At 56.9% G+C, this 24,603-nt stretch overlaps 1 protein-coding gene across 2 annotated transcripts in view; it reads right to left on the bottom strand.

Annotated features, from left to right (window-relative positions):
• Nucleotides 1-430: 430 nt before the first annotated feature.
• CHAT (choline O-acetyltransferase) overlaps nt 431-24,603 on the bottom strand; it is a 47,658-nt gene continuing 23,485 nt past the window's right edge. For both annotated transcript variants that reach the window (XM_070058107.1, XM_070058108.1), the window contains 8 exons: nt 16,966-17,135; nt 16,144-16,244; nt 15,317-15,445; nt 13,036-13,158; nt 8,569-8,719; nt 8,371-8,433; nt 5,076-5,213; nt 431-3,196 (listed from right to left, as the gene is read on the bottom strand). In XM_070058107.1, coding sequence (XP_069914208.1) covers nt 2,927-3,196; nt 5,076-5,213; nt 8,371-8,433; nt 8,569-8,719; nt 13,036-13,158; nt 15,317-15,445; nt 16,144-16,244; nt 16,966-17,135 — 1,145 coding nt within the window. In that variant the 3' untranslated portion in view covers nt 431-2,926. The remainder of the gene's footprint in view (nt 3,197-5,075; nt 5,214-8,370; nt 8,434-8,568; nt 8,720-13,035; nt 13,159-15,316; nt 15,446-16,143; nt 16,245-16,965; nt 17,136-24,603) is intronic.

The following is a 24,603-nucleotide window of genomic DNA, read 5'->3' as shown; positions in this document are numbered from 1 at the left end:
GTTTAAGCTGTTAACGAATAAATGACATTTAGTTATTTAAAATTCTTTTATTGATGTGAGAGGCAGAGAAACAGAAAGAGAGACACAGCCAAAGCTCCCATGCAAACATCTGCAAAGCCAGGAGCTGAAGTCTGTCCAGGTCTTCCATGGGGGTGGCAGGGACTCTCGGATTTGAGCCATTCCCTTGCCTCCCAGGGTGTGCATTAGCAGGAAGCCGGATGGGAAGCCAAGTGGGGAGTCAGGCCCTCCGATATGGAATACGGCGACCCCCAAAGTGGTGTCTCAACCACTGTGCCAAAAACCCACCCCAGAGCCCCTACATCTTTCCAACACACATCACTGCTGCTGGAGGCGGACCCCAGATGTGGGCCAAGGAACTGCGGACTCAGGTCCCAGGATTTGCAGCCCTGCATTGTGTAGCATTTCTGCACAGAAGCAACGGCCAAAGTCCTCTTTCTTGGCATGACATTTTATTGAATAGGCTTTAAATACTTTGAATATAATATTTTCAATATACAGTTCCTGAATCAGACATATATTTCTTCAAAGCACAAAACTATAAATTAAAGTTGAAGGGCTATAAATACACATATACATATTGCCATAAATCTAGAACTATTTTATAAAAATAGAACTCAAATAGTAAGTTTATATGGTTTGGCAATTCAGCAGTATTGTAAGGTGGCCACGTATGCTTTTATGATGCATCCCTGTTCCCGGTGGCCATCTCATGTTCCATCTCTTGGGGGACATGCGGAGCAGCCTCCTTTACCAGGGTCTCCCCAGGGATGCCCTTGGCAATGGCTCAGTGTTGGCTTTGCATAAAGATGCAGTGCACCTACCTGCCCTCGGAGGTGGAAGACCAGCTTCCAGCCCCTCCCTCCGAGACAGGCGTTCCCTCCCGCTAGGTGTCTCTACCCCAGCTCTGGGAGTCCTCAGAGTGCACTGTTGGGGATCTAACTCTACGGAGTGGGTGTGAGCTCGGGTCTGCTGGATAAGCGGTATAGTTGCAAAGAAACCACCTGAGCAGTGCCTGCTGGGTCCTGTCATCCTGACCGGCGGGCACTGACCTGATGTTCTTACACACACGCTCTCCGGTCCTCAAAGCCTGCAAGGTGGGTTCGCTCTTCTCCTCATTGGGCAATGGAAGGAACTGAGTCCTTGGGCATTTGGCCAAGGTTGTGAGGGGCTGAGGGAGCCCAAGGCTGGAGCTCTCTGCCTGCCCAGGAATTCCTGGAGGGAAACTGGGAGAGAACGGGTTATTTCATGAGAAGGGACAGGCGGCTTTTCACAGCAAGTGCACGGCGGGGTCCCCAGGCACCCCCAGGACCCTTGGTCTCCAACTTCCCCAGGTCAGCAAGAAGGTAGGGGAATGCACCTGGACCTACAGACTGGGGTCTGAGGTGTGTACAACTGCAGCCCACACCCTGACCTTCCTCATCACCAGTCAAAGCCTATATCAAACCAGAGGGACCAACCAAATGCCCCAGCCCCACTGCAGTCCGCCGGTCACAGCACAGAGAGCTCCCACGGCGGCCCCCAAAGCATACACTGGGCAACGTCCCAGGGCCACCAGGAGGTGCCCAGAATGATGCAGCCTGGGTTAGGGGCACTTCCCCGGGACCCCCGCAGCAGCAGAGTTGCCTCGCAATGGGAGAACACAGCTCACGCGCCCCTGCTCCTCTGCCCTTTAAAAAAATGTGCCCAGCGCCTGCTCGTGCACTGCCTCCCCTGGCTCAGCTGCTCTATGTCCGAGCTGTCTGCCCTTCCTCAGCCAGAGCTGCGGCTGGGCTGGGCACCACCATTCCCTCTGCCCAGCCCTGCTCTCTGCCCATTGTCCCCTCTGTCCCCAAGGCCGGCTGGAAAGCCTGGCTCTGGGCCCCTCCACCTGTGCTGCCATGGAATCCCTGGATGGCATCCTTCAACCAAAGGAGCCCTCCTGTTAAAGGGTGCCCTGCTTGAGCCACCGAGATCATTTTCTGAAATTAATGTCACCGTGGATTTCTGTAAAAGCTCGCTCTTGAAAACAAACAAAACAAAGCAGGCCACAGCCAGAGAAACTCCGGGACAGCCTTCTTTTCCCTCCACCTATCAGGGTAGAGTCAATGGGAAAGGGGCGGAGAAAATGCAAATGAGAGGCCCCCCGGAGGGCGTGGCCTACTCCACCTGCCACTGGCTGGCCCTGATGCCACATGGGAGGCAAGACAGTTGCCAGGGCTCCTGGACAGTCATAGGTGGAAACATTATTTTTCCTTTCAGGATAGCTGGATACGATTTTCTGAACTCAGTGGAAGATCCGTCTCTGGGAGGCCAAAGGAGAAATGTGTGTGTGGAGGGGGGCAGGTCACCATGTTTTAGATGAACTTGGCCTGTGTGTGTGTGTGTGTGTGTGTGTAGGTAGGTGGGGTTAGGGGGTGTTTGCAGGCCTGCAAGGCTCAGGGGAGGCTCTGTGAACACCACGACCAGGTGCTTTTGCTCTGAAAACTAAGCCCCCTGCTCCCCGACTCCCTACCCCCAGAAGAAAGAAGCAATGACCCAGATGTAGCCTCTGCTTCCGTGACTCACTTAGGTGCGTTGCACGCCAAGGGTGATTCATTCTTTCAGTGGGCAGAAATATCACCTGGACAAGCTAGGTCCTGCGGGGAAAGGAAATAGGTGGACCCCGGGAGGGGAGTAGCCTGGGAGGAGCAAGGGCCCTGCCTCACCTAGGCCTGAGGGCACCTTGATAAATATTGACAATTCCCATGCATAATGAGGGGCCTTTGTCTGCTCACACACCAGCTTCTCCAGCCTCACGTAATGCCTCTGTGTGGTCTAGGGTTGGGTCCTGGGGCCCTGGGAGCTGCAGAAAGCTGGGGCGAGGGACGGCTACAGGCTTTTGCAGGAGGCTGGGCTTGGGGCCGGGAAACCTAGTGGTGCCTGGGAGTCAAGGTTGGTGGCCCTGACTTGGTCTTGGGCCATCTTCCTTGGTTGCAGGTGGCTTGCCCCGGGCAGGCTGCAGTGGACTGCAGAGGTCTCTCATGTCAGCCAGGCTCACTTGCACGGCTTTCGCGAACTCCGTGGACGACGTTTCCTTGCAGCTGTGAAAGCTGGAGATGCAGAAGAGGATGGTCTCAGCCTGCGGGTTGTAGCAGGCCCCGTACCCGTTGGGGACCACAGGACCGTAGCAGCAGAACATCTCCATGGCCGTGGGCACCTGGAGGGGAGGACAGAGCAGAAGCTGCTTGTTGGGAAACAGCACATGTGAGCCTGCTAGAAGGCAGGGCCTTGCTCGCCCAGGGGCCCAAGGCTCAGGGCTCAGGGCGGGATATCTGCTTCCCTGTCTCCCCGCCTCGGCCCCTGGGGGCTGGATTGAATTAACCAAAGCAGCCGGCTGCTTCTACCCCGATGGTCACAGCCAGGCTCATGAAAATAAACCCATCTGGTTTCATGAGGGTGGGAGAAGAGGGACCTCAAGCCCACTCCCCGGGTCCAATCTGCTCCACTGTGGAGTGGGCAGCTCCAGGGTGCCCAGGCGCTAGGTCCTGGGCTGAGTCTCTTCTTTACCTGGGGATGGGGCAGGGGTGGGGGGAGGGTGGCATTTGAGCAATCAGGGTAATTTACTCAAGGGCACCTAGTGGCCCCCAACAGTGGGCTGGCTTCTCTGCAGGGAGTCATCTAAGAAATGCACGAAATCTGGTCCCTGCCTGTCTCCTGGTCTCCCGGTCTCCCGCAGATCCTTAATTACCGTCAGCCTTGCCTGGCTGCTCAGATTCTCTCCCCCATGGCCTGGCCACGCCCCATTACCCAGCGCTGGGCGTTTGCAGAGGTTGCCATCTGTGGAGTTTTACTTATACACCTAATACTTTGCGACTGATTGGCAGTGGCGAGATTCTGTGGCGACTAGAGGATCGCCAACCCAGAGAGTGGGCTCCTGGTGGCATTGGGGCCCCCAAAGCTGCTTTCCCATTGGAAAACAAGACTCCCCACCCACTAAGCCCATGCCCCAACATTCAGTTTACTAGCTGCGTCTACGGGACAAGTAGAGAGCCTGGGCAGGTGCAGGGCAGGGTTCCTGACGCTTGGCTCTTGGAAGTGGCACTGGCCGTTTGGGCAGAACAAACCATCAGTCTCGCTAACAGAGTCACTGCACTGTCAGACGAATTCGCCGTTTGAGAGCCAAAGGCTGGCTGCCCATTCCGAAGCACGTCTCGCCCATACGTGGTTTCCTGCAGAATTTATACTGCCGCGTTCTGGCCTCCTTTGCTCATGTCTGCGGGCTCTCCACCGTTAGGACACAATCAAATTCCTAAGTGGGCTTTTATCCTCCCTGGTGGAGGAGTGGAGGGAAATTGACGATGGCAGGGGTGTTCCCTTCCCTGGTGGATTCGGTTCTGCCTCTTTGACACCGGTCCTTACCCGACCCAGCCTGCAGCGCTGGCTGGGAGCTGTGCGGCTGGTGGCCGATCTCCTGCCATGGAGCCCACAGCCTTTTAGAATAAACCCTGGGACCTGTCTGGAGGTCCTGTCCAGACCTGTTGGGGTCACGGAGTGGAACAGCACCACCCAGGTAACAGATTGAAAGGTAGGGCCGGGGTTGACGGGGAGGGTGCCACCTGGGTGATTCCGTCTCCACCTGGGCTAAGTGTGGGATTACTCCCACACAGTAGAAGGCAAACCAGTGCTCTGGGCAGGCTGGTGGTTTTGCTGAAGAACACATAGCTTCTAACAAGCACAGGCAGCAGGGGCTGGCGCTGTAGCGCAGGGGCTGGCGCTGTAGCATAGCAGGTAAAGCTGCCGCCTGCAGTGCTGGCATCCCATATGGGCACTGGTTCAAGTCCCGGCTACTCCACTTCCCATCCAGCTCTGCTATGGCCTGGGAAAAGCTGCAGAGGATGGCCCAAGTAGCTAGGCCCCTGCACCTGCACCTGCACCTGTGCCTGCGTGGGAGACCCGGATGAAGTTCCTGGCTCCTGGCTTCTGATTGGCTCAGCTCTGGCCGTTGTGGCCAATTGGAGAGTGAACCAGTGGATGGACGACTCAGCCAGTTCCTACGGGGCCTCTTTGGGGACAGCAGTGCATGCAGGGGGCCATACCTGGCTGGTGGAGAGGACAAACCGGTTGCTCATCAGGTAGGTTTCGTCTGTGAACATCTCAGGCAGCTCCTTGCACAGGTCCTGGGCCAGCTCCCGCAGGGCCAGCAGGTGGTTGTCGATGGCCATCCCTGTTATGGCCTGCGGGATCAGGGACAGAGACAGGAGATGGGCCGTGGGCTCGGCTGCACTTCTTCGCTCCTCCTCTCCCAGCCCATGGTTCTACCGCGACGGCTCCCGCAGTCACACGCATGCTCACTCAGCACTTGCCCCGTCCACAGCGCGTGTGGGTGGCCGCTCAGGACTGACCGGTAAGCCACGTAGCTTCTGCCTTCCTGGGCCCCTGTGCACTGCTACACGCCCGGGAGGAGTCCAGCTCGTGTTGGGCTGTACCTTGAGGACAGTGAGTCGGGGCCTAGGGACTGCTGGCCCTGTCCAAGCTTTCGGAGGGGCGTGCCTGGCTGTCACTGTGCAGACCCTGTCACCACCACCACCTCTGCAGGACCCCAGGGAACAAGGGACACAGAAGGTGCTGGGTCTGTTCCTGAGGCTTGGTTGCTGTTTCGTATGCTCAAGATCAGTTCGATTAAACTGGATCTGTAATCTAAGAAGTCATTTGGAGACAGGCACTGCATGCCTCAGCAGGGCTTGGGTAACATTTTTTTTTTTTTTTTGACAGGCAGAGTGGACAGTGAGAGAGAGAGACAGAGAGAAAGGTCTTCCTTTGCCGTTGCTTCACCCTCCAGTGGCCGCTGTGGCCGGTGCACTGCACTGATCCGATGGCAGGAGCCAGGTGCTTCTCCTGGTCTTCCATGGGGTGCAGGGCCCAAGCACTTGGGCCATCCTCCACTGCACTCCCTGGCCACAGCAGAGAGCTGGCCTGGAAGAGGGGCAACCGGGACAGAATCCGGCGCCCCGACCGGGACTAGAACCCGGTGTGCCGGCACCGCAAGGCGGAGGATTAGCCTAGTGAGCCGCGGCACCAGCCTTGGTTAACATTTTTAAGGGGAGAGAGCTGGGTGTTTGATGACACATTTGTTTATTTTTCAATCACAAGATATGTAGACTCTTAAGAAAAAGATTTATGTGTTTGAAAGGCAGAATGTGTGTGTGTGTGTGTGTGTGTGTGTGAGAGAGAGAGAGAGAGAGAGAGAGTGAGTCCTGGCTGCTCCTCTTCTGATCCAGCTCTCTGCTATGGCCTGGGATAGTAGAAGACGGCTCAAGTGCTTGGGTCCCTGCACCTGCGTGGGAGACCTGGCAGAAGCTCCTGGCTCCTGGCTTTGGATCAGCTCAGCTCTGGTCGTTTTGGCCATCTGGGGAGTGAACCAGCAGATGGAAGACCTCTCTCTCTCTCTCTCTCTCTCCTCTTTTTGCCTCTCAGTAACTCTGCCTTTCAAATAAATAAAAGATCTTTAAAAAAGAAAAGTAGAAGAAGTGGAGCAGCCGGGACTCAAACTGGCGCCCATATGGGATGCCAGCATCATAGGCTTAATCCACTATGCCACAACACCGGCCCCTATATTTAAATCCATAAGGAAGGATAGGGTAGCAGAATGAGAGCTCCAGGATTTCAGCGTCAGAGGGCCTTGAGGGGAGTGGAGTGGCTGGCAGTGGGCCAGGGCACTGCTTCTACGCCTCTCCCACGTGAGGCTGGGGTGTAGTAGGCACCCTGGTTTTATTTGGAGCGTTTGGGGGGCTGATGGAGACACCCTTGGCTTATAGCCATAACCCCGGGGGACAACAGGTAGGGGTGAGAGTGGGGAGGATCTCGCGGTTACGTAAGACGGCCCTTGGCAGTCAAAGCCCCTCCGAGCAGGAGGCACCTCCCGCCGCAGTGAGCTTCACTCAGGTGTACAGGGTCTGGGGATCAGACAGGTGTCTCTTTCAGCGGCCAATGAAGGCACAGATGATTTGGCCTCAGCCTCTCCAAATGCACCTCATTGCAGGCTGGGGAGACGAACAGCACAGCCTCAGCCCGCCTGACATGTGCTCTGAGCCCATCCCCGAAGCGCCAGGCTCTCTTCCCTTCTCTGGTTCCCCGCCCCCCCCCCGCCCGCCCAATGTAACCTCTGACCCTGGGAGGCCATGCAAGTGGCTTCATGTTTTGTTTTGCTAACTCCCAGCACCTTGCCGGGCATAAAGCAAACCAAACACAAACAATCCACTGATTGCATGAGAGGCTGCTTAATTTTCCCCCAAGAGGGCAACCACTTAACTATTCAGATGAGTTGGGTATGTAGGGCTAAGTCTACATGGGAAGGTTCTGCAACCCCAAAATGCACTGGACTTGCTTTCGTAGACGAAGGGTAGAATTGGCTCAATTCATTTTGATAGATCATCCTTCTAAGACTGCATCAAGATGACTTGCAGTTAATATACTGATCACCAGCCCCAAGCAGTGGCTCAGTGTGCATTGTTTGTATGCAAATGAGGGCTCCACAGGGCCAGAAAAGAAATTATTTCCCTAAAGTAGGGAGACATTCTCTTGACAAGTTTGATGTAATTATTAATTCCCAGCAAAGACCTTTACTTCATAGGTCGTATTTCTTTATGCAGAGAATAAGAGCCACAACCTAGCACCTGCTCATGGTGTGTCGGCCACCTCTGTTTGACAGACCCAAGCCCCGCCCCTTCACCTTTGACCTTTCATTTTGGATACTCAGTAAACTGCCACATGTATGGGGGGATTCTTTAAGAAGCTGGTGGAAATGCAGATTACTGAACATCTATGCAACACTGTTGCACCAACATGCAATTATCTGTTGTTGTTTTTATCCAAGAGACAGAGCCTGTCTCCACCCAACAGCCAGACCCGGCCAGATCAAAGTCAGGAGCTGGGAACTCAGTCCAGTGGGCGGCAGGGGCTCAATGGCCGGAGCCATCGCCATTGCCTCCCAGGGTCTCCATTAGCAGGAAGCTGGAGTGGGGAGCATGAGCTGGGATTGAAACCCGGGCACCCCAGTGTGGGACGTGGGCATCTGTTAACCCCTGGGCCAGTGCTCAGCCCTGGACATATCCTTCAATGCCACACCCATGAACTTTCTGAAAACCCCTTGTACCACGTGCCCTTATCACCATGGCCTTGTTTCAAAGGGTGTCAAATACTCTCAGATTCTTGCAAAATCCATGCAAAAAAGTCAGAATGGTGTGCTACTCAGGTTCCAAACATCCAGAGAAGGCGGCTCTCAGAGGGGGCGTGGCCTTGCCGTGTCACCGGGCGGGTGGTTGGCTGAGCTCTCACCCCGGGGGGGCTCGTGCTGTGACCCCCAAGTCTTGCAGGCTCTGGGACATCACTCACCATGACAGTGTACTCGGTCTGGGCGCGGATGGCGTCTCTCAGCAGCCGCAGCTTCTCACAGTCCTGTCGATGACAGAGACGCGTCACAAGGGACTTTTAGGAGGTTGCCTGAGGACTGGTGCCCCCAGGGGAAGCCACAGCGACCCCTGCTGGTCCCCCTTTGCCACCATGGCTCCCTGAGGCCAGAGCAGGACGTACGGGCATAGCAGCGGCAGGAGCCTGGTGGTCTGTCATGGCTCTCACAAAAGCCAGCGCTTCTGCCGTGGCCGATCTGATGTTGTCCACGCGGCCCTCGCGGAACCGGCGGATGGACGCACTCTCGTAAGTGGGTACCAGCTTCCGGTGGAGTCTGTGTGGGATACAGGATGAAGGGCACACGATCATTTATTCTCAGGGCACCGGCGATGCAGAAAGAAAAATGGGCTCAGCGGCTTGGTTTGGACAGTGCTGGCTCTCGGCGGCGTATTCCACGCTACTGTTAAGAGGACCCGCCAGTAGCGCTCCCAGAGATGGATGCTGGCACAGGCTCTCATGGGCGGAGCCACATGCACGTCTCTACATCACCTGTGCTTTGCTGATAGAAAACAAGGAGCTGGTGACTGGTTGCTTTGGAAAAAAAATCCCCATCTGTTGGGAAAAACCTCAAATTTTCCAAGAGATCCCGGTGGGCGTTGGAAGAAGAGTGCAGAATGGAATAATTGTGCAATTCATCGCTCACAGCCTGGAGGGAACCCTGTTTGTTTGATCTAAAGTAACTCAGGCGTGACCCCCGGAGGAGGCAGGAGGTGGGCGGGGCCTCGGTGGTGGGAGCACCAGGCACCCCGGCTACGCCTCTCCCACCCAGGGGAAACCTCTTACCCCTGATGCGTGTGAGCTGCCCACACCTGGCTGGCATGTCCCCCTTCTTATCAGACGCTGGGGGAACATACAAGGCAGAGAGTTCAGAGAGGGTCAGGGACAGCCCAGAGTCACCCAGCAAGTCGCAGCCTGTGTCCCAGGCCTCTCCAGGCAAGTCCTTTCTGCACTGGGTGGGCTCCTGCAGGGGAAGGCTCTGTTTGATGGAGCCCAGGGCCTGGCGGGTGACTCAACTTCCCCGTGCACACCTATCCTAGTCCCCCAGGTCTCGTCAAGGGAGCCCCCTTCCTGTCTCTCTGTGGGCCCTGGAAGCAAACGCTGTGCTGAGCGTAGGCACAGATGCTGTCACTGGTTGGGCAGTGGGCAATCCCAGGGCTCAGGGCTGATGTGAGCAGTGGGCAATCCCAGGGCTCGGGGTTGACGTGAGTGGCAAGCATAAGCCTGAACCTGCAGAGCTGAGAGGTGGAACTTTTAAGAGGAGAGTGGAGGGGCTGGCCCTGGCTCACTTGGTTAATCCTCCACCTGCGGTACCAGCATCCCATATGGGCACTGGGTTCTAGTCCCGGTTGCCCCTCTTCCAGTCCAGCTCTCTGCTGTGGCCCGGGAGTGCAGTGGAGGATGGCCCAAGTGCTTGGGACCTGCACCTGCATGGGAGACCAGGAAGAAGCACCTGGCTCCTGGCTTCGGATTGGTGCAGCTCCGGCCGTAGTGGCCATGTGGGGGGTGAACCAATGGGAGGAAGACCTTTCTCTCTGTCTCTCTCTCTCTCTCACTGTCTAACTGCCTGTCAAATAAAAAAAAAGAGGAGAGAGTGGGGTGTGAGGTCTCTGCCCCCATGCATGGGTGAGGGGTGCTGCCCGGGGAACAGGCCCCCGCCCCTCCTGGTACAAGCTCTGGGTCTCCCTGTGCTCTCACTACTACATTAGGGCACAGCACAAAGGCCCTGGTCAGATGTGACCCCTCGAGGTCAGGCTCCCCGATACGTTGAGCCCAGCTTCTAGTCTCTATAAGTCACCTTGTGACACAGTGCACCTTGCTTTTTAAACCAAGACACCCAGTTTGTGGTATTCCATTATGGCTGTAGAAAATGGACCGAGTCCTCCCATCTGGGTAGCTTGGGTTTTCTGCTGAGTCCAGGAGCAGATGGAGACATTGTTTATGGGGCCAGTATCGTGGCACAGCAAGCGGGTTAAGCCACTGCTGGTTAAGTTGCCACTTGCATTGCTGGCTGGCTTCCCATACTGGAGTGTTGGTTTTTGTGTCCTGGCTGCTCCACTTGTGAGCCAGCTTCCTGCCAATGCACCTGGAAAGCCAGCAGGCGATGGCCCAAGTGCTAGGGCCTCTGACACCCAAGTGGGAGACCAGGATAGGGTCCCGGGTTCCTGGCTTCAGCCTGGCCCAGACCTGGCTGTTGTGGCCCTTTGGGGAGTAAACTAGCAGTTGGAAGATCTCTCTCTCTTCTCCTCTCTCTGCCTTTTAAATAAATTAATTGATTTTTACAAAAACATTTGTTCACGTGCAAGTATTAAGTGCTAGCCAAAAGTCTGTTAAGAACATGTTTAGGGGGCCAGCACCATGGTGTAGTAGGTTAAGCCTCTGCACCGGTTTGAATTCTGGCTGTTCCACTACCCATCCAGCTCCCTGCTAATGTCCCTGGGAAAGCAGTGGAAGATGGCCCAAGTGCTTGGGCCCCTGCACCCACATGGAAGACCCGGAAGAAGTTCTGAGCTCCTGGCTTCAGCCTGGCCCAGCCCTGGCTGTTGCGGCCATTTGGAGAGTGAAGCAGGGGATAGAAGATCTCTCTCTCTCCTTCTTTCTCTGCCTTTCAAATAAATACATAAATCTTAAAAAAAAAATGTTTAAGGGGATGGAAATGCTGACAACCTGATACAATCACCATACACTGAATACACATATCGAATTGCTCCACTACGCCCCATAAATAAGTACGATTAAATTAATAATTTTTAAAAATCGACAACTTAAATCCCCCCCACCCTAAAAATGGGCAGCTGTTGTTGCTATGGCTCAGAGTCAAGCAAGCTGTCCGCAGGGAAGCAGGTCCCCATCCATTCCTGGCCTAGGCCGTGGTCGGTACAGGCCTGAGGCTGGGACGTGCTCAGAGCTGCGGGGGCCGGGAGGCACGCCAGGTCGAGGTCCGGCCTGGACGCTTGCCCATCAATTCAGCCACAGGCCCTTGGGATGGCAGAAGGTGCCGACTGCAGCCGCCCAGCCCTGTCTTGGTGCTGCTGAGGCTTTGGTGTGCGGCGTCCCGACTGCAGCCGGCTCTCAGCGGCCCTGAGCTCAGGTCTCCCAGCAGGGAGGCTGTGCGCCCACGCATGCGCACAGGCGCACATGGCTGCTGCCCTCTGGTTAGCGAGCGCTCCTGGCCGGGCTAGCAAGCTGCAGATGGAACAGAACAGCCTCTACTGTCCACACCCCTGGCTTTATGAGCCGGAACCACAGAAGCCCGAGCCTGGCTCTGCGAAGATCTTGTTTGCATTTTATTTATTTATTTTTAGGCATCTTTTCAAAGGCCCGTTGGGCGCATCCCCCCCCCCCCCGCCTCAGTCCTGTCCTCCCCCCACCTCCAACCAGAGATGACGCAGGGCCACCCCTAATGAAAAGCGCATGACTCTGATTCAGTCCCCTACCGACGCCTGCTCTGAGCCAGGTGTGGTTTGAGCACTGGAGACGCACACATTCGTGGGACACCCCCAGGGTGTCAGGGGTAGGGGACAATCTAGAAAAAGCACACACAATCTAGAAAGTGCACACACAAAGCAGTTCACAGAACTAACACCGGCCTTGGGAGAAAACAGGGCTGCTCCCCCACCTCACCCCTCCCCCAGGCCAGGGGACACCACCCTCCTCCCTCACGTGAGCATCCCTGGGTCTGTGCACCTGCCCTTGGTGCTGAGGGTGGAGGAGGAAAGAGAAGGGCTCAGAGGGGGCACACGTTGTGGCCTGAGTCTCGGGCAGGCCTCCTGCCCTGGGCCCTCTCTCCTGGTGGTAGTTGGGGGGTGGGACAAGGTAGTGGCAGAAAAGCAGGTGACAAGGGAGTCCCGGGTGGCAAGGGAGCCCCAGGCGGCTGCTGCAGATAAGGGAGTCCCCACCGGCCTCCGCAGGGGGTGCCTGAGCTGGAAGGTGACCCAGGACAGGACAGCACTGAGGCAGGGTCCCAGGAAAAGCCAGCTCACAGGGGGCCTGTCTCAGCCTGGCTTTTGCTCTGAGCCTAGGGGGAAGTGTCCAGGTTTCCCAGAGGGAAGTCTGATGTACATATTTCCAAGTTCATGCCTCAGGAAGACAGAATTACAGGGGCCAGAGTGGGCGCAGAGACCCCCTGGGAGCTGCTGCATTGGCCACGCACAGGAGGGTGTGGCTGGGGAGGGGACGAAGGCAATGGCAGTGGAGGACAGGGGAGGGGCTTGGGGGACAATCGGAGGGGGCATCTGGGTGAGAGATAGGTCATTTCGGACTTATGCAACCAGGCTGGGAAGATAGGAACAGGTCCCAGCGGGCTGCGGCTCTAAGGAGCAGCCTCCCCCCGCCCACCCCAGATTCTGCTCGTGGCCTGGCCCTCTCCGTAGCCCCTCTGACCCCCGTGCCCCTGCACCAGCGCTCGGGCAGGTCCTGACTGTGTCAGCCTTCCGGCCCTCTCCTGGGGCTGGGTTTAGATCTGATCCTCTGTTCCTGCATGCCACCTGCCATGGCGGCCTCGGGTCCCAGGATCCCAGAGTCGAGCATCGAGAGAGCCTTGTCAGCCAGCACCCCCCGGCCTGGGGTGCAGATCTGGTGCCTTGGGCTCACCTGTAGAAGGCGAGCTGCAGGCCCACCTGGATGAAGGCGTCGGGGCTGAACTTCTGCTTCTTAATGAAGCTTTTCCCATAGCCGTCGAACGGATAAACAAGGAAGTCGAGATCCTTGACTATTCTGTGGGAGAAGCAGGAAGACGATTGCGTTCACACCACTGGAATGCACTCACCACCAACCCAGGCATGATTCCAGCACCTGGCCGCATCCTGGCACTCTGGGAGATGAGGACACGGGCCCTGCACCCTGGGGACACACTGGGGTGACAGCGACACGCCGCGCCCTTGTGGAAGTGGCAGCAGCTCGCTGAGGCCAGGGCTACTGTGAGATGTAGGTGATCTCAGCGCAGCAGGTGGTGGACAGAGGGCCAGGCTGCAGCAGGGAGGCAGGCCAGGGAAAGACAGGGATGATGAGAGACATTGGCATGGGCAGAGACCACGTGGCCCACAAAGAAAATTCTAGAAACCTGCTGCCCAGGAAAGAGGCCATTCTTTGACCGGTGTGGGCAGGAGTGTCGGGCATCCCTGGGGGTGTGGGGTGCGCTCCGTCACCTTAGCCATCACTCGGCGGGAGTCTCCCCACCCAGGGTTATCCCTGCTGTGGCCTGGGGCCTGGGGGCTTGCTGTGGTCATCCCAGTTTGCCAGTGCCTGAAGAACAGCCTCATCCCCAAACTGCAGCTGGTCACAGGCCAGCTCCCCGAGGTGATGCTGAGACTGCCCCCTGCCGACCGTTCTCATCACAAGCTTGGGGTCCACTCTGACCCCTGGAGCAATGTCCAGCCAGGTCCATCATCTGCCCACCAGCTGTGCGAGACCCAGACAGAGCCTGGCCGGGCAATGCCATGCCCCTCACGCCCTCCCTTGGGACTCCCTGCCAGCCTTGTCTTGAATTCTTCCTCCTGCCTCGCCTGGGCTCACCTGGGCTCACCTGGGTGGGGGCGGGGGAGGCAGGCGCTGGGGAGCGGGGGACTCAGAGGGGTTCACTTTCCCCAGGAGCTCACCCTGCAGTGCCGCCTGTGGACAGACTGAGCAGACAGGGCTCCTCTCTCAGACCCCGGCCTCTTCCTCGGTTCCCCCGCGGTGCCCCCTAAGCCACGGGCCAGGCCTCATCCTCCATCAGCAGGAACTGCGGGGGGGGCACTGGGGCCTTCCCCGAGGCGCCTGGGGCCTGCGCGGGTCCCGGAAGGTGGGTGGCACCTTCCTCCCCCAGCACTCATAGACCCCCCTCCTCACTCTCCCGGGGGCTGCTTCCCCTGGCTGGAGCACCCTGCGAAAGCTGACATATGTCAGCATCGCTTGGCAGAACACCCAAGGCCTCTCCACTGTCCACCTCCAGCCAGGGGCCCCCCGGAGCAGCTCCAGGTAGAGTGGTCTCCACCTTGGCCTCCCCGCCTGACCAGGCTCCGCCCCACTCCTATGAACCGTCCTCCCTGGCTCCCTCAAGCCTCCTGCTTGAAAACCTACAGGAGTTCATTGTGCTACAGGGCAGGCTCTGTGCCTGTACCATGAGGCCAGCAAAGCTCCTCTCGTGGCCGTTCACTTTGCTCGTCTCCAGAGCCGCCTAGATCTTTATGCCTTTTTGCCATCTGGCTGCACTATGAACTCCTATCCATGCTTCAAGGCCCATCTCGGCAAAGCCCTCCCTCACAGTCCTGGCAGATCTTACGTTGCCAGCTCTCTGTGGGCCAGGTCTGGTTTGAGTACTTGTCTGATTCTATCACACAGACTGGGAGCTCCAGTGTTAACAAATGAATGACTGAGTGAGTGAGTGATGACTGAATGAAGGCATTCATACCAGCTTACAGGGAATGAACCATGGTCCAGACCCGGGTGCCAGCCCGTGTCTCCCACTGCCCCTCACTGCGGCCCCCGTACCTGGCCCACCCACGGGAGCTTGCACCTGTCTCCAGCACTCTTGCCTCCGTCCCGTCGGGGGGCTTGAGCCACCGCCTCTCCCCTTGGAGAACAAAGGTCTCCCTTGTCGAGTTGCGGTGTAAATTCAAGCAAATTGAAATAGCTTGGATTCAAATGACCTATTCAAAGCAGCTGTGTGTTACTCCCCCCAGAAAGCAGGGACGACTTCCCGGCCTTGGTCTGCTCAGCCAGGTGAAACCAGAGGAGGAAAAAAAAAATAGCTCTAAGTTTGCATCTTATGGAAATGATGGCTACTTAGGCAAGGTCATTTCCATGAGCAGTCGGGGCGGCGACGGCAGGCTGGGGACTTTGGAAACTGCCTGGGCCGTCTCTCCAAAGGGACACGGTGGCTTTTTTTTCTTACCGTTGGAGCCTCTCTGCCGAGGAGGCCAAGTGTCCTTGGATCTCCGGGGAACATTTCCACCTCAGCCTCCTGGGGGCCGGGAGCTCACTCACCGAGTCGGCTCGCACCAGCTTCTTGCCACCCTGTGTCCTGCGGGTGGACAGGGGTCAGCTCCCGAGGCTCCGCCTCCTGCAGGGCCGGGGTGGGGGAGGGGCTGGGGGACAGCCTGGCGGCTCCATCTCGGCAGTCATTGTAGTTGCTGGTGTGTGCAGCCACGGACTGCCAGGGAGAAAGACCTGCGGGCTCTCCCAGCACCCCACACCCTGGGGCTCTCTAAGACGCCACCCAGCTCCCCCGGAATCCAAAGCCTAAAGGAGCTTTGCATTTCGTCCCCCTTAGAGCACGTGAGGTCGCTAGCATTTCTTGGAGGGAGATCCGAGGCACAGTTGCATCGTCTGTCTACAGGGGCTGGGTTTCAACGATCCTGAAGGGATCCTAGACTCCCGGCGCAAGATCCTCGTTAGGGGATGAGCAAAACTGGAAGTAGCAGTGTGTGTGGACGGACTGAGGAGCCTTCAGTCCCGGCCAGCTCAGAAGCTGGGGAGAGGATCCAGTGTGAGAGGTGGAAACAGACCTCTCTCTGTGCTAGGCCAGTCCTGACCCAAGACAGACAGTAGGTCTGCATCCGGGCTTCCCTGGATCAAAGCCGGTGTTCCTGAGAATTCCCGGCCCCAGCTCTCCCCCGTTGGCCAGGAGACTTTGCAGATGGACACAGCACAGCCCCCGTGCACCCCTTCTCCAAAGACCACCCCGATTTTGCTGGCCCTGTGCTCTGCCCCCAGACTCACATGTGCGCGAGCAGGTGTTCCGTGCACTGCACCAGGACAATGCCGTCAAACGGGGAGTGTTCGCACACCACGCCGCACGTGCCGTCTCGGCCCACCACGAACTGCAACGGGAGGAGGGAGCCCGCGTTTCAGGCCAGCCCTCAGCTCCACACACCCTGCTCCACCAAGGACACCGTGGATAATACTTCCTTGGGCGTGGCTGCCGCGGCCTGGCCACGTGCGTGCCAGTCTCAAGACAGCTCTGTACCACATGGCCTCCTTCCCTGAAGGCGCTGGGCAGCCAAGGCAGAGCCGGGCCCTGTTTGTTCTTCCTCTGTAGTCCTGTGTGGCACTCATACCCAGTCTCTGTTTTTGGACTACCAATGATTTTATTCCCAGGATCCAGAGCTGTGCCCAGACCATACCAGGTGCTGGATGCGTTTGTTGAGGGAGTGAATGAAAGACAATGATTGGGGGCGGGGTGGGGGGAGGGCGTGCTATAGCATAGCATCACCTCCTGTGATGCCAACATCCCCCATGGACACAGGTTCGAGTCCCGGCTGCTCCATTTTCTTCCCCTAGTTGCAGTCTGAGCTTTGGAGGCTTTGTCTCTAAGCAGATGACATGTGGACGGGTCTTAGCCACGTGCTCCTAGGCAGAGCGCTGTCCCGGCCAGCGACTGACACCACTGGCACATCTCAGTCCCATCGGCTCCCAGCCCAGGGGGTGAACCTGCCAGGGGCATGCACGTGCTGGCTCCAGCCACCGGCCATGCCCACGCTCTGCCCGGTGGCTCACGGGAGCGTGGCCGTGCTCCCACAGGGCCGCTGAGCGGCTGCTCACCTGGAGGGACTTGTCGTACCAGCGGTTCGCTCCATTCCGGCTGCAGCCTCCACCGTGAAGGAGCTGCAGTGCCCGGCTGGTGTCGCTGAGGTCCCCGCCTCCCGGTGCGTCCAGACACACCAGGCAGATGCAGCGCTCGATCATGTCCAGCGAGTCTCGGTTGGTGGAGTCTGCAGGGTACGCAAGCACAGCCTGAGCACCTGTTCCCTCCCAGGGCAGCCCTGGCCCCTGACAACACGCGGACACCCAGCTCTGGAGCCAGCCCCGACCTCCCCACCTCCCCAGCTCACTCATCCGTCAGGCTCTCTTCTGCCCCAGTGGTCTCTGCCCCACCATGTGCAGGCCGTTGGTTCTGCCCACCAGGGGCAAAGGGGATGCTTAGACCCTCAGGCCAGCCCTCTCCAGGGGAGAGCCCCCCCATCCCCTTAGTCCATGGCACCCTCACTCCGGCACCGTGAGCCCCAGCTGTGCACAAGCACACTTTTATTTGCCTTGATCCCTGACTTTCAAACATTTAGTTGCTGGAATTTGAAAACAAGGCAATTCCACGTGAAAATCTGCAGGACAGATATTGCTAAGCCCCCATTCCCTGCCAGGTGTTGGTTCAGAGGCACAGCTGCCATGGAAAGGCCAGCCTGCCCTTGAACCTGGCTCTGAATGAGCTCGCTGGGCTGCTCATGGGGACAAGAAGCCCCAAACCCCTGCAGTGTGCAGGAGACGCATCCCCGGGCAGGACTGAGCCTGGGCCCGCGATTTGCTTCTTCCACAGAGTCCCTAACAACCCCTGGCTCCCGGGAGTTCTCCTACAGGGTGGGGGTGGCAGCTTTGAAATCCACGCAGCACCCAAAGGAGTCACCCCTCCCCCATGACACTGGAGGCTCCCAGACAAGGACAGCATGTGGGAGGGGGCGTCGGGCACTGCAGGGCCAGGCCAGCTGGGCCGTCCTGGGCAGCTCCCTCCAACAAGCACGCCCAGAGGGCACTGATCGTGGCCGTGGCTGCCACAGCCGTGTGCTCCCCTTCGCCCGGGCAGGCGTTCTTTCTCCAGCAACTGAACTGAGCGTGGTGCTGGACAACCTGTCTTTGGCTTAAGGACCAGCACCAGAACCAAGCCCACTTAGACCCAAGTTTGAGGTTTTGGTTCACCATGGCCAAGAGTCTCGGCAGTCCTGGCGATGACACCCTGAGCTCAGGGCCAGGTGTGGGGACAGAGGAGGTGCAGGGTGACCCCCGCCCAAGAGTGCGCCCCGAGGGCCGGCGCCATGGCTCAATGGGCTAATCCTCTGCCTTGCGGCGCTGGCACACTGGGTTCTAGTCCCGGTCGGGGCGCCGGATTCTGTCCCAGTTGCTCCTCTTCCAGTACAGCTCTCTGCTGTGGCCAGGGAGTGCAGTGGAGGATGGCCCAAGTGCTTGGGCCCTGCACCCCATGGGAGACCAGGAGAAGTACCTGGCTCCTGCCATCGGATCAGCGGGTTGCACCGGCCACAGTGCGCCAGCCATGGTGGCCACTGGAGGGTGAACCAACGGCAAAGGAAGACCTTTCTCTCTGTCTCTCTCTCTCACTGTCCACTCTGCCTGCCAAAAAAAAAAAAAAAAAAAAGATTGCGCCCCGAGCACGGCTCTGGGAGGCAGACATTGCTAGTTGTGTCTCACGTGTGGCACTCAGATCTAAACCACTCTATGACCACTTCCAACAAATACCTTTAAAGATGTTTACTCTTTGCCCCTCCCTTCCATCTTCCTCCCTGGAGTGCAGGTGTAATGGCTGGAGCATTTGCCTCTGCTTTGCTCTCCTTGGGCACGGAGAGAACTCTCAGTTCCAAGGTCAGTCAATGCTTCAGATCCTCCCATGGGTACATGGGTGCTAAGGCCACCCGTGCTGCTCCCTGCTCTGGCCAGGTGATTTTTCCAGGTTTGGGAGAAGTGTCCCACTCCAGTTCTAATCCATCTAATTCTCCCTGCATTCCATGAGTACTGGGGGAAGGAGACACAGTCTCCCAGCCCATCCTCAGGACACCCGTGCCCTCTTCCTGTCTAGGGTTAGTTTTGGGGAGCCCAGTTTTGGGGACCCCTGTGCTTTCAAGACTGCACTTGGCCCTGGGGAGCCAGAAGGCATCATTTGCTTTCTCTAAGGCCCTTTGGAGGTTCCCACTTCCATCTAATCAGCACCAGGGCTTGGGCTTTGCCTAGAGGACCAAACCCCCTGGGGGGACTTCCTGTCCCTCCCGCTCCTAAGCTTGGTGCAGGAACCTGAAGCAGCCCCTAAGCCAGTGATGGAGAAGCCAGAGTTCCACACCCAGTCTCCCGGCTCGGTGGCCGCTCCTGGGGGTTGCCGCCCTGCCGCCCCCTCCACACCTGTGCCTGTTCCATCTCCTCACATGGCCATACACTTGTTCCCTTCTCCCACTCTGCCCACAAAAGGCCTGCTGGGAAAACCCTCCCGGGGCTCCCTAATGCGCTAGCAAGCCCACACTACCCTCAGGACGCCTGGGGCACTTGGCCTCTGCAGCCCGCTGTGTGCAGCACCTGATAGCTCCGCTCTGTCTGCCCGGTCAGCTTCTTTCAGCGCCTGTGCCCCAGCCTGGGTCAGCCCCTCACTCTGCTCTGCATACAATACAAGACGCTGCCGCGCCCTCAGATACCCCCTCCCCCGCCAGTGCTTCGGGCAGTAGCTGCCAGTGTAGCACCTGCGGCCCCGGAACCCTGGTCTGGTCCCCACTAGTGACCCCATGTCTGTGAGCTCATTGAGGACGCAGCCTGGCACCCAGAGCAAGGCGAGCACAGGGCTGTGGCTGTGGCTGGTCACGGGCTCAGAGGGGGTACAGTGGGGCTGGAATCTGCACACCCGGTGCAGAGAGGGGGCGTGGAGGCGCCCAGCTGGCTAATGGGGCGGGCAGCCACTTGTCAGGGCCTCATGGGATGGCAGCAGGAGGCTGCGGGCAGGGTAGGACTCAAGGCTTCTCCCTCTCTCCCTGCCAATCTGAATCCAACCCAGGGCTGACCACCGCCTCCCCATGCTCCGAGGGACAGAGGGACCCCGGTGGTGACTGCCACGGATGGGGGCAGGACCGGGAGCTGCAAGGGGAGCTGATGGGTGAGTGGCTTGACCTCTGACCTGTTGGCAAAGGCAGCCAGCCCTTCATGAGCACCTACTGTGTGCCAGGCCCCACTGTCAGGTTCCATCAGCAGTTGTGTCCAGCCAGGGGGCCAACAGCAGCCGGGCACACCCCTGGGCAGGACAGTGGAGACTTGGGACACTCCTTCCCAGCCAGGCATTGGCAAGGGTGACAGCAAGGGACAGCAGAGTGAGGGCTCCCCCGGGGAGGGGCTGAGGCCTCGCCATACCACGCAGACCCTGCAGGGCCCAACAGCTCAGCACCACCCAACAGGAACCAAGTCCTGGCTCATTAGCCAACGCCAGCCGGGGGGCAGGAGAGCAGCGCCTGCTGGGCCAGGTGGTCTTGCAAATGAACTCCCTGAATACAAGCACGGATCGGTCAGCTGCTGACAAGTGCATCGCATAAGGCAGACACCCAGCCACATCCGCCGTGACCACAGCCCCTGGGTAATGGGAAGGCGGGCGGTGGGCTGGAGGCGCACGGCGGGAGCCGTTTGTCTTGCGGTGTTCTCAGTGAGCACACCGAGGTGCACTTAATGTGGCCCATCAATCTTCCCCAGGAGCGCCTGCTCCGCGGAGGGAAGTGGGGCTCGGTGCTAGGAGAAGCTGGGGGCCTGGGGACTGACAGCTCTGTGCTGTGTGAACCCCAGAGGCCCATCAGGCCGTGGGGAGCAGCCCCAAGGCTGCTGCTGGGCCGGGCAGGGACCTTCCAGACTGTGGCTCAAGTAAGCAAGGCTCAAACAGACTCTTGGTGGCTCTGCACCCCTCCGAAGGCTGCTCCACTTCCCATCCAGCTCTCTGCTGTGGCCTGGGAAAGCAGCAGAAGATGGCCCAAGTGCTTGGGCCCCTGCACCCGCGTGGGAGACCTGGAAGAAGCTCCTGGCTCCTGGCTTTGGATCAGCTCAGCTCTGGCCATTGCCCACATGAAGAACCTGGACTTGACCTCTGGCTTTACCAAAGCAGCACATACCCCCTCACCTGCTGGGGCAGTGTCAGAGGAAGCCAGCTAAAATAGCAGGTTTAAATAATATGCAGAGGCTTACAACATATACCTGCAGGTTTCGATGGAAAATCTCTCATCATATCAATAACTAGGAATCCCAACTTGAGTACACAAAGACGAACAGGGGCCAGCGCTGTGGTGTAGCGGGTTAAAGCCCCAGGCTGCAGCACTGGCATCCCATATGGGCACTGGTTCGAGTCCCGGCTGCTCTACTTCCCATCCAGCTCTCTGCTATGGCCTGGGAAAGCAGTAGAAGATGGCCTGAGTCCTTGGGCCCTGTACCTAAGTGGGAGACCCAGAAGAAGCTCCTGGCTCCTGGCTTCAGATCTGTTCAGCTCTGGCTGTTGCAACCATTTGGGGAGTGAACCAGGGGATGGAAGATATCTCTCTCTCTCTCTCTCTCTCTCTCTCTCTCTCTCTCTCCCTCTCTGCTTCTGCCTCTAGTAACTCTGCCTTTCAAATAAATAAATGTTCGTTTAAAAAGAAAGAAAAGAAACTGAACTAACCCCAAAGAGAAGTTCAGTTAGAATGACAGCATAATTGTTACTAGAAGCCAGGGAGGCCACAAGGAAGTGGGCAAACACCTTTCGCGTGCTGACCGACAGGGACCGCCAACCCAGAATTCTGTATTTGCAGAAATATCCCCCAGAAACAAGGGAGGGCAATCGAAACATTCACGTAGGAGAAAACGACTAGGCGATTTATTCCTAGCAGACACACCTGAAAAGAATGGTGTACTCGCCCACGTTATCTGATACTATAATGAAATGCCCGAGCAAGGCTAAGTTTATAAAGAAAAGAGGTTTCCTGAACTCGCACAGTCTTGGAAGCTCGAAGTCCAAATAGCATCGTGCAGGTTCTTGTGAGGGCCCCAGGGCAGACGGCAGGAGCGCAGGTAGAAGTAAGAGACCACATCTCCAGACAGGGAGCCAGAGTCACCGGGGGTCTGGCTGGCTCTGAAAACTGCTGCGGGGGTCCCACAAGACATCCCCTAAACGCTACCAAGTGCAGCTCTGCAGGGACCCAAGTACCAGCCACCAGGCTCCGCCTCTTAAAGGTGCCACTCCCTCCCACACCTCCACACTGGGGACCAGATTTCCAATGCACGAATGTTTGGGAAGTACTCAAACCATATCCAGACCATAGCATATGTCTAAAGGAAGCTTTCATTAAAATAAAAAAAAAAGGAAATGATAAAAAGAGGAATATTGGTCTATGAAGGAAGAAAGAACATTAGAAAGAAAAAAGTCTGAGGGCACAACTGAATTTTCATTCTCCCTTTGAGTTTTCTCAGTTATGTTCAGCATTAAAGAAAAAAATGATGGCACTCCTTGATGTGGTTCTAAACGTATATATAAGAAAATGCTTAAAATGATTAGGTCATAAATGGTGTAGAATAAACGGAAGTAGAAGGTGTTAAGTTTTCTATGCTTCATTGGAATTTGTACGATTTCACCGGTAGTAGGCTATGATGTTATGTATATGTGAGGTTACACCTATAGAAACTGCTACAAGAAGCTATGCACACAGATAATGGTGAATAACATGTGGGCAGATCAAAATAGGATTCTAACAGATGATCATGTAACCCACTGGGAGGCCGGAAAAAGAAAACAGGAATTGAAAAATAGAGAAAACAGATCAAAAACAAAAAGGCGGCCGGCGCCGCGGCTCACTAGGCTAATCCTCCGCCTAGCGGCGCCGGCACACCGGGTTCTAGTCCCGGTCGGGGCGCCGGATTCTGTCCCGGTTGCCCCTCTTCCAGGCCATCCCTCTGCTGTGGCCAGGGAGTGCAGTGGAGGATGGCCCAGGTGCTTGGGCCCTGCACCCCATGGGAGACCAGGAAAAGCACCTGGCTCCTGGCTCCTGCCATCGGATCAGCGCGGTGCGCCGGCCGCAGCGCGCCGGCCGCGGTGGCCATTGGAGGGTGAACCAACGGCAAAGGAAGACCTTTCTCTCTGTCTCTCTCTCTCACTGTCCACTCTGCCTGTCAAAAAAAAAAATGGCATCAATAAGCCCTGACACATCAATAATTACAGTCAGTGTAAATGATCCAAGACCTCAATTAAAAGGTGGAGATTGGCGGAATGCACTAGAAAGCATTACTGAGCCCCGTGCTGTCTACAAGTAACTCACCCCAAGTATAGCAATCAAAGTTGGTTGTGAGTGAAAGAGAGAAAACGGATACCTCAGGCAAACATGGATTGAAAGACATCAGGGACCTCAGAGCAAAGAGAATCGCCTGGAGATGTCCAGGGACATTGCCTAGAAATAGAGGGTGAAGACCGAGCAAGGGCCGGCGCCGCGGCTCACTAGGCTAATCCTCCGCCTTGTGGCGCCAGCACACCGGGTTCTAGTCCCTGTCGGGGCGCCGATTCTGTCCCGGTTGCCCCTCTTCCAGGCCAGCTCTCTGCTGTGGCCAGGGAGTGCAGTGGAGGATGGCCCAAGTCCTTGGGCCCTGCACCCCATGGGAGACCAGGAGAAGTACCTGGCTCCTGGCTTCGGATCAGCGTGGTGCTCCGGCCGCAGCGCGCTGGCCGCGGCAGCCATTGGAGGGTGAACCAACGGCAAAGGAAGACCTTTCTCTCTGTCTCTCTCACTGTCCACTCTGCCTGTCAAAAAAAAAAAAAAAAAAAAAAAAAAAAAAAAAACAGCAAGAAGGCATAGCGGATGCATGCAGTGTGCCACAAAGCACAAAATGACAGGACTGACAGGAGAGGTAGACAAGTCCCTGACTGTACTTGGAGCCTTCAACGCCCCTTCCAGCAACTGAAAGGACAGGCGCTGGCGCTGTTTATGCCGCCACCTGCGACCCTGTCAACCCATATCAGAGTGCCAGTTTGAGTCCCGGCTGCTCCACTTCCAATCTGGCTTCCTGCCGATGCACACCCCGGGAAGGCAGCAGAAGATCACCCAAATACTTGGGCCTCTGCCATCCATGTGGGGGACCAGGATGGAGTTCCTGGCTCCTGGCTTCAGCCTGGCACAGACCTGGCTGTTGCCAGCCTTTTGGGGGAGTGAACTAGTGGATCGAAGATCTCTTTCTTTCTTACTCTCCCTCGTGCTCTGTGCTCTGCCTTTAACATAAATAAATGAATCTTTTTAAAAAGCACAATGGATAGGAAAAATGAGAGAAATTCACCAAGGATATGGAAGAATCCAACATGTTATGAATGGACAGGATCTAATTGATATTTTTAGAAAGACCTCACTCAACAACAGCAGAATGAAGTCTTTCCAAGTGCCCATGGGATATGCGCCAACATCAGCCATATCCAGGGCCATAAAACAACCTTCAACTGATTTAAAAGAATTGAGATAATACAAAATGAGTTCCATGCCTCTGTTGGGATCAAAGTAGAAATCAGTTACAAAAAAATAACAGGATCCAAACTTCTAGAAATTAAAGAGCACACTTTAAATACTCCCTAGGTCAAAGCAGAATTCTTAGGGGAAATTTGGTAAATACTCTGACATGACTATAAACTTAAATAGCTGTCATACAAATCTGTGAGAT

Source organism: Oryctolagus cuniculus, chromosome 15 (assembly GCF_964237555.1).
Source record: "Oryctolagus cuniculus chromosome 15, mOryCun1.1, whole genome shotgun sequence".
Taxonomy (NCBI): Eukaryota; Metazoa; Chordata; class Mammalia; order Lagomorpha; family Leporidae; genus Oryctolagus; species Oryctolagus cuniculus.
Note: the sequence above shows the minus strand (reverse complement) of the source record. Positions and strands in the feature narration are given on the sequence as shown.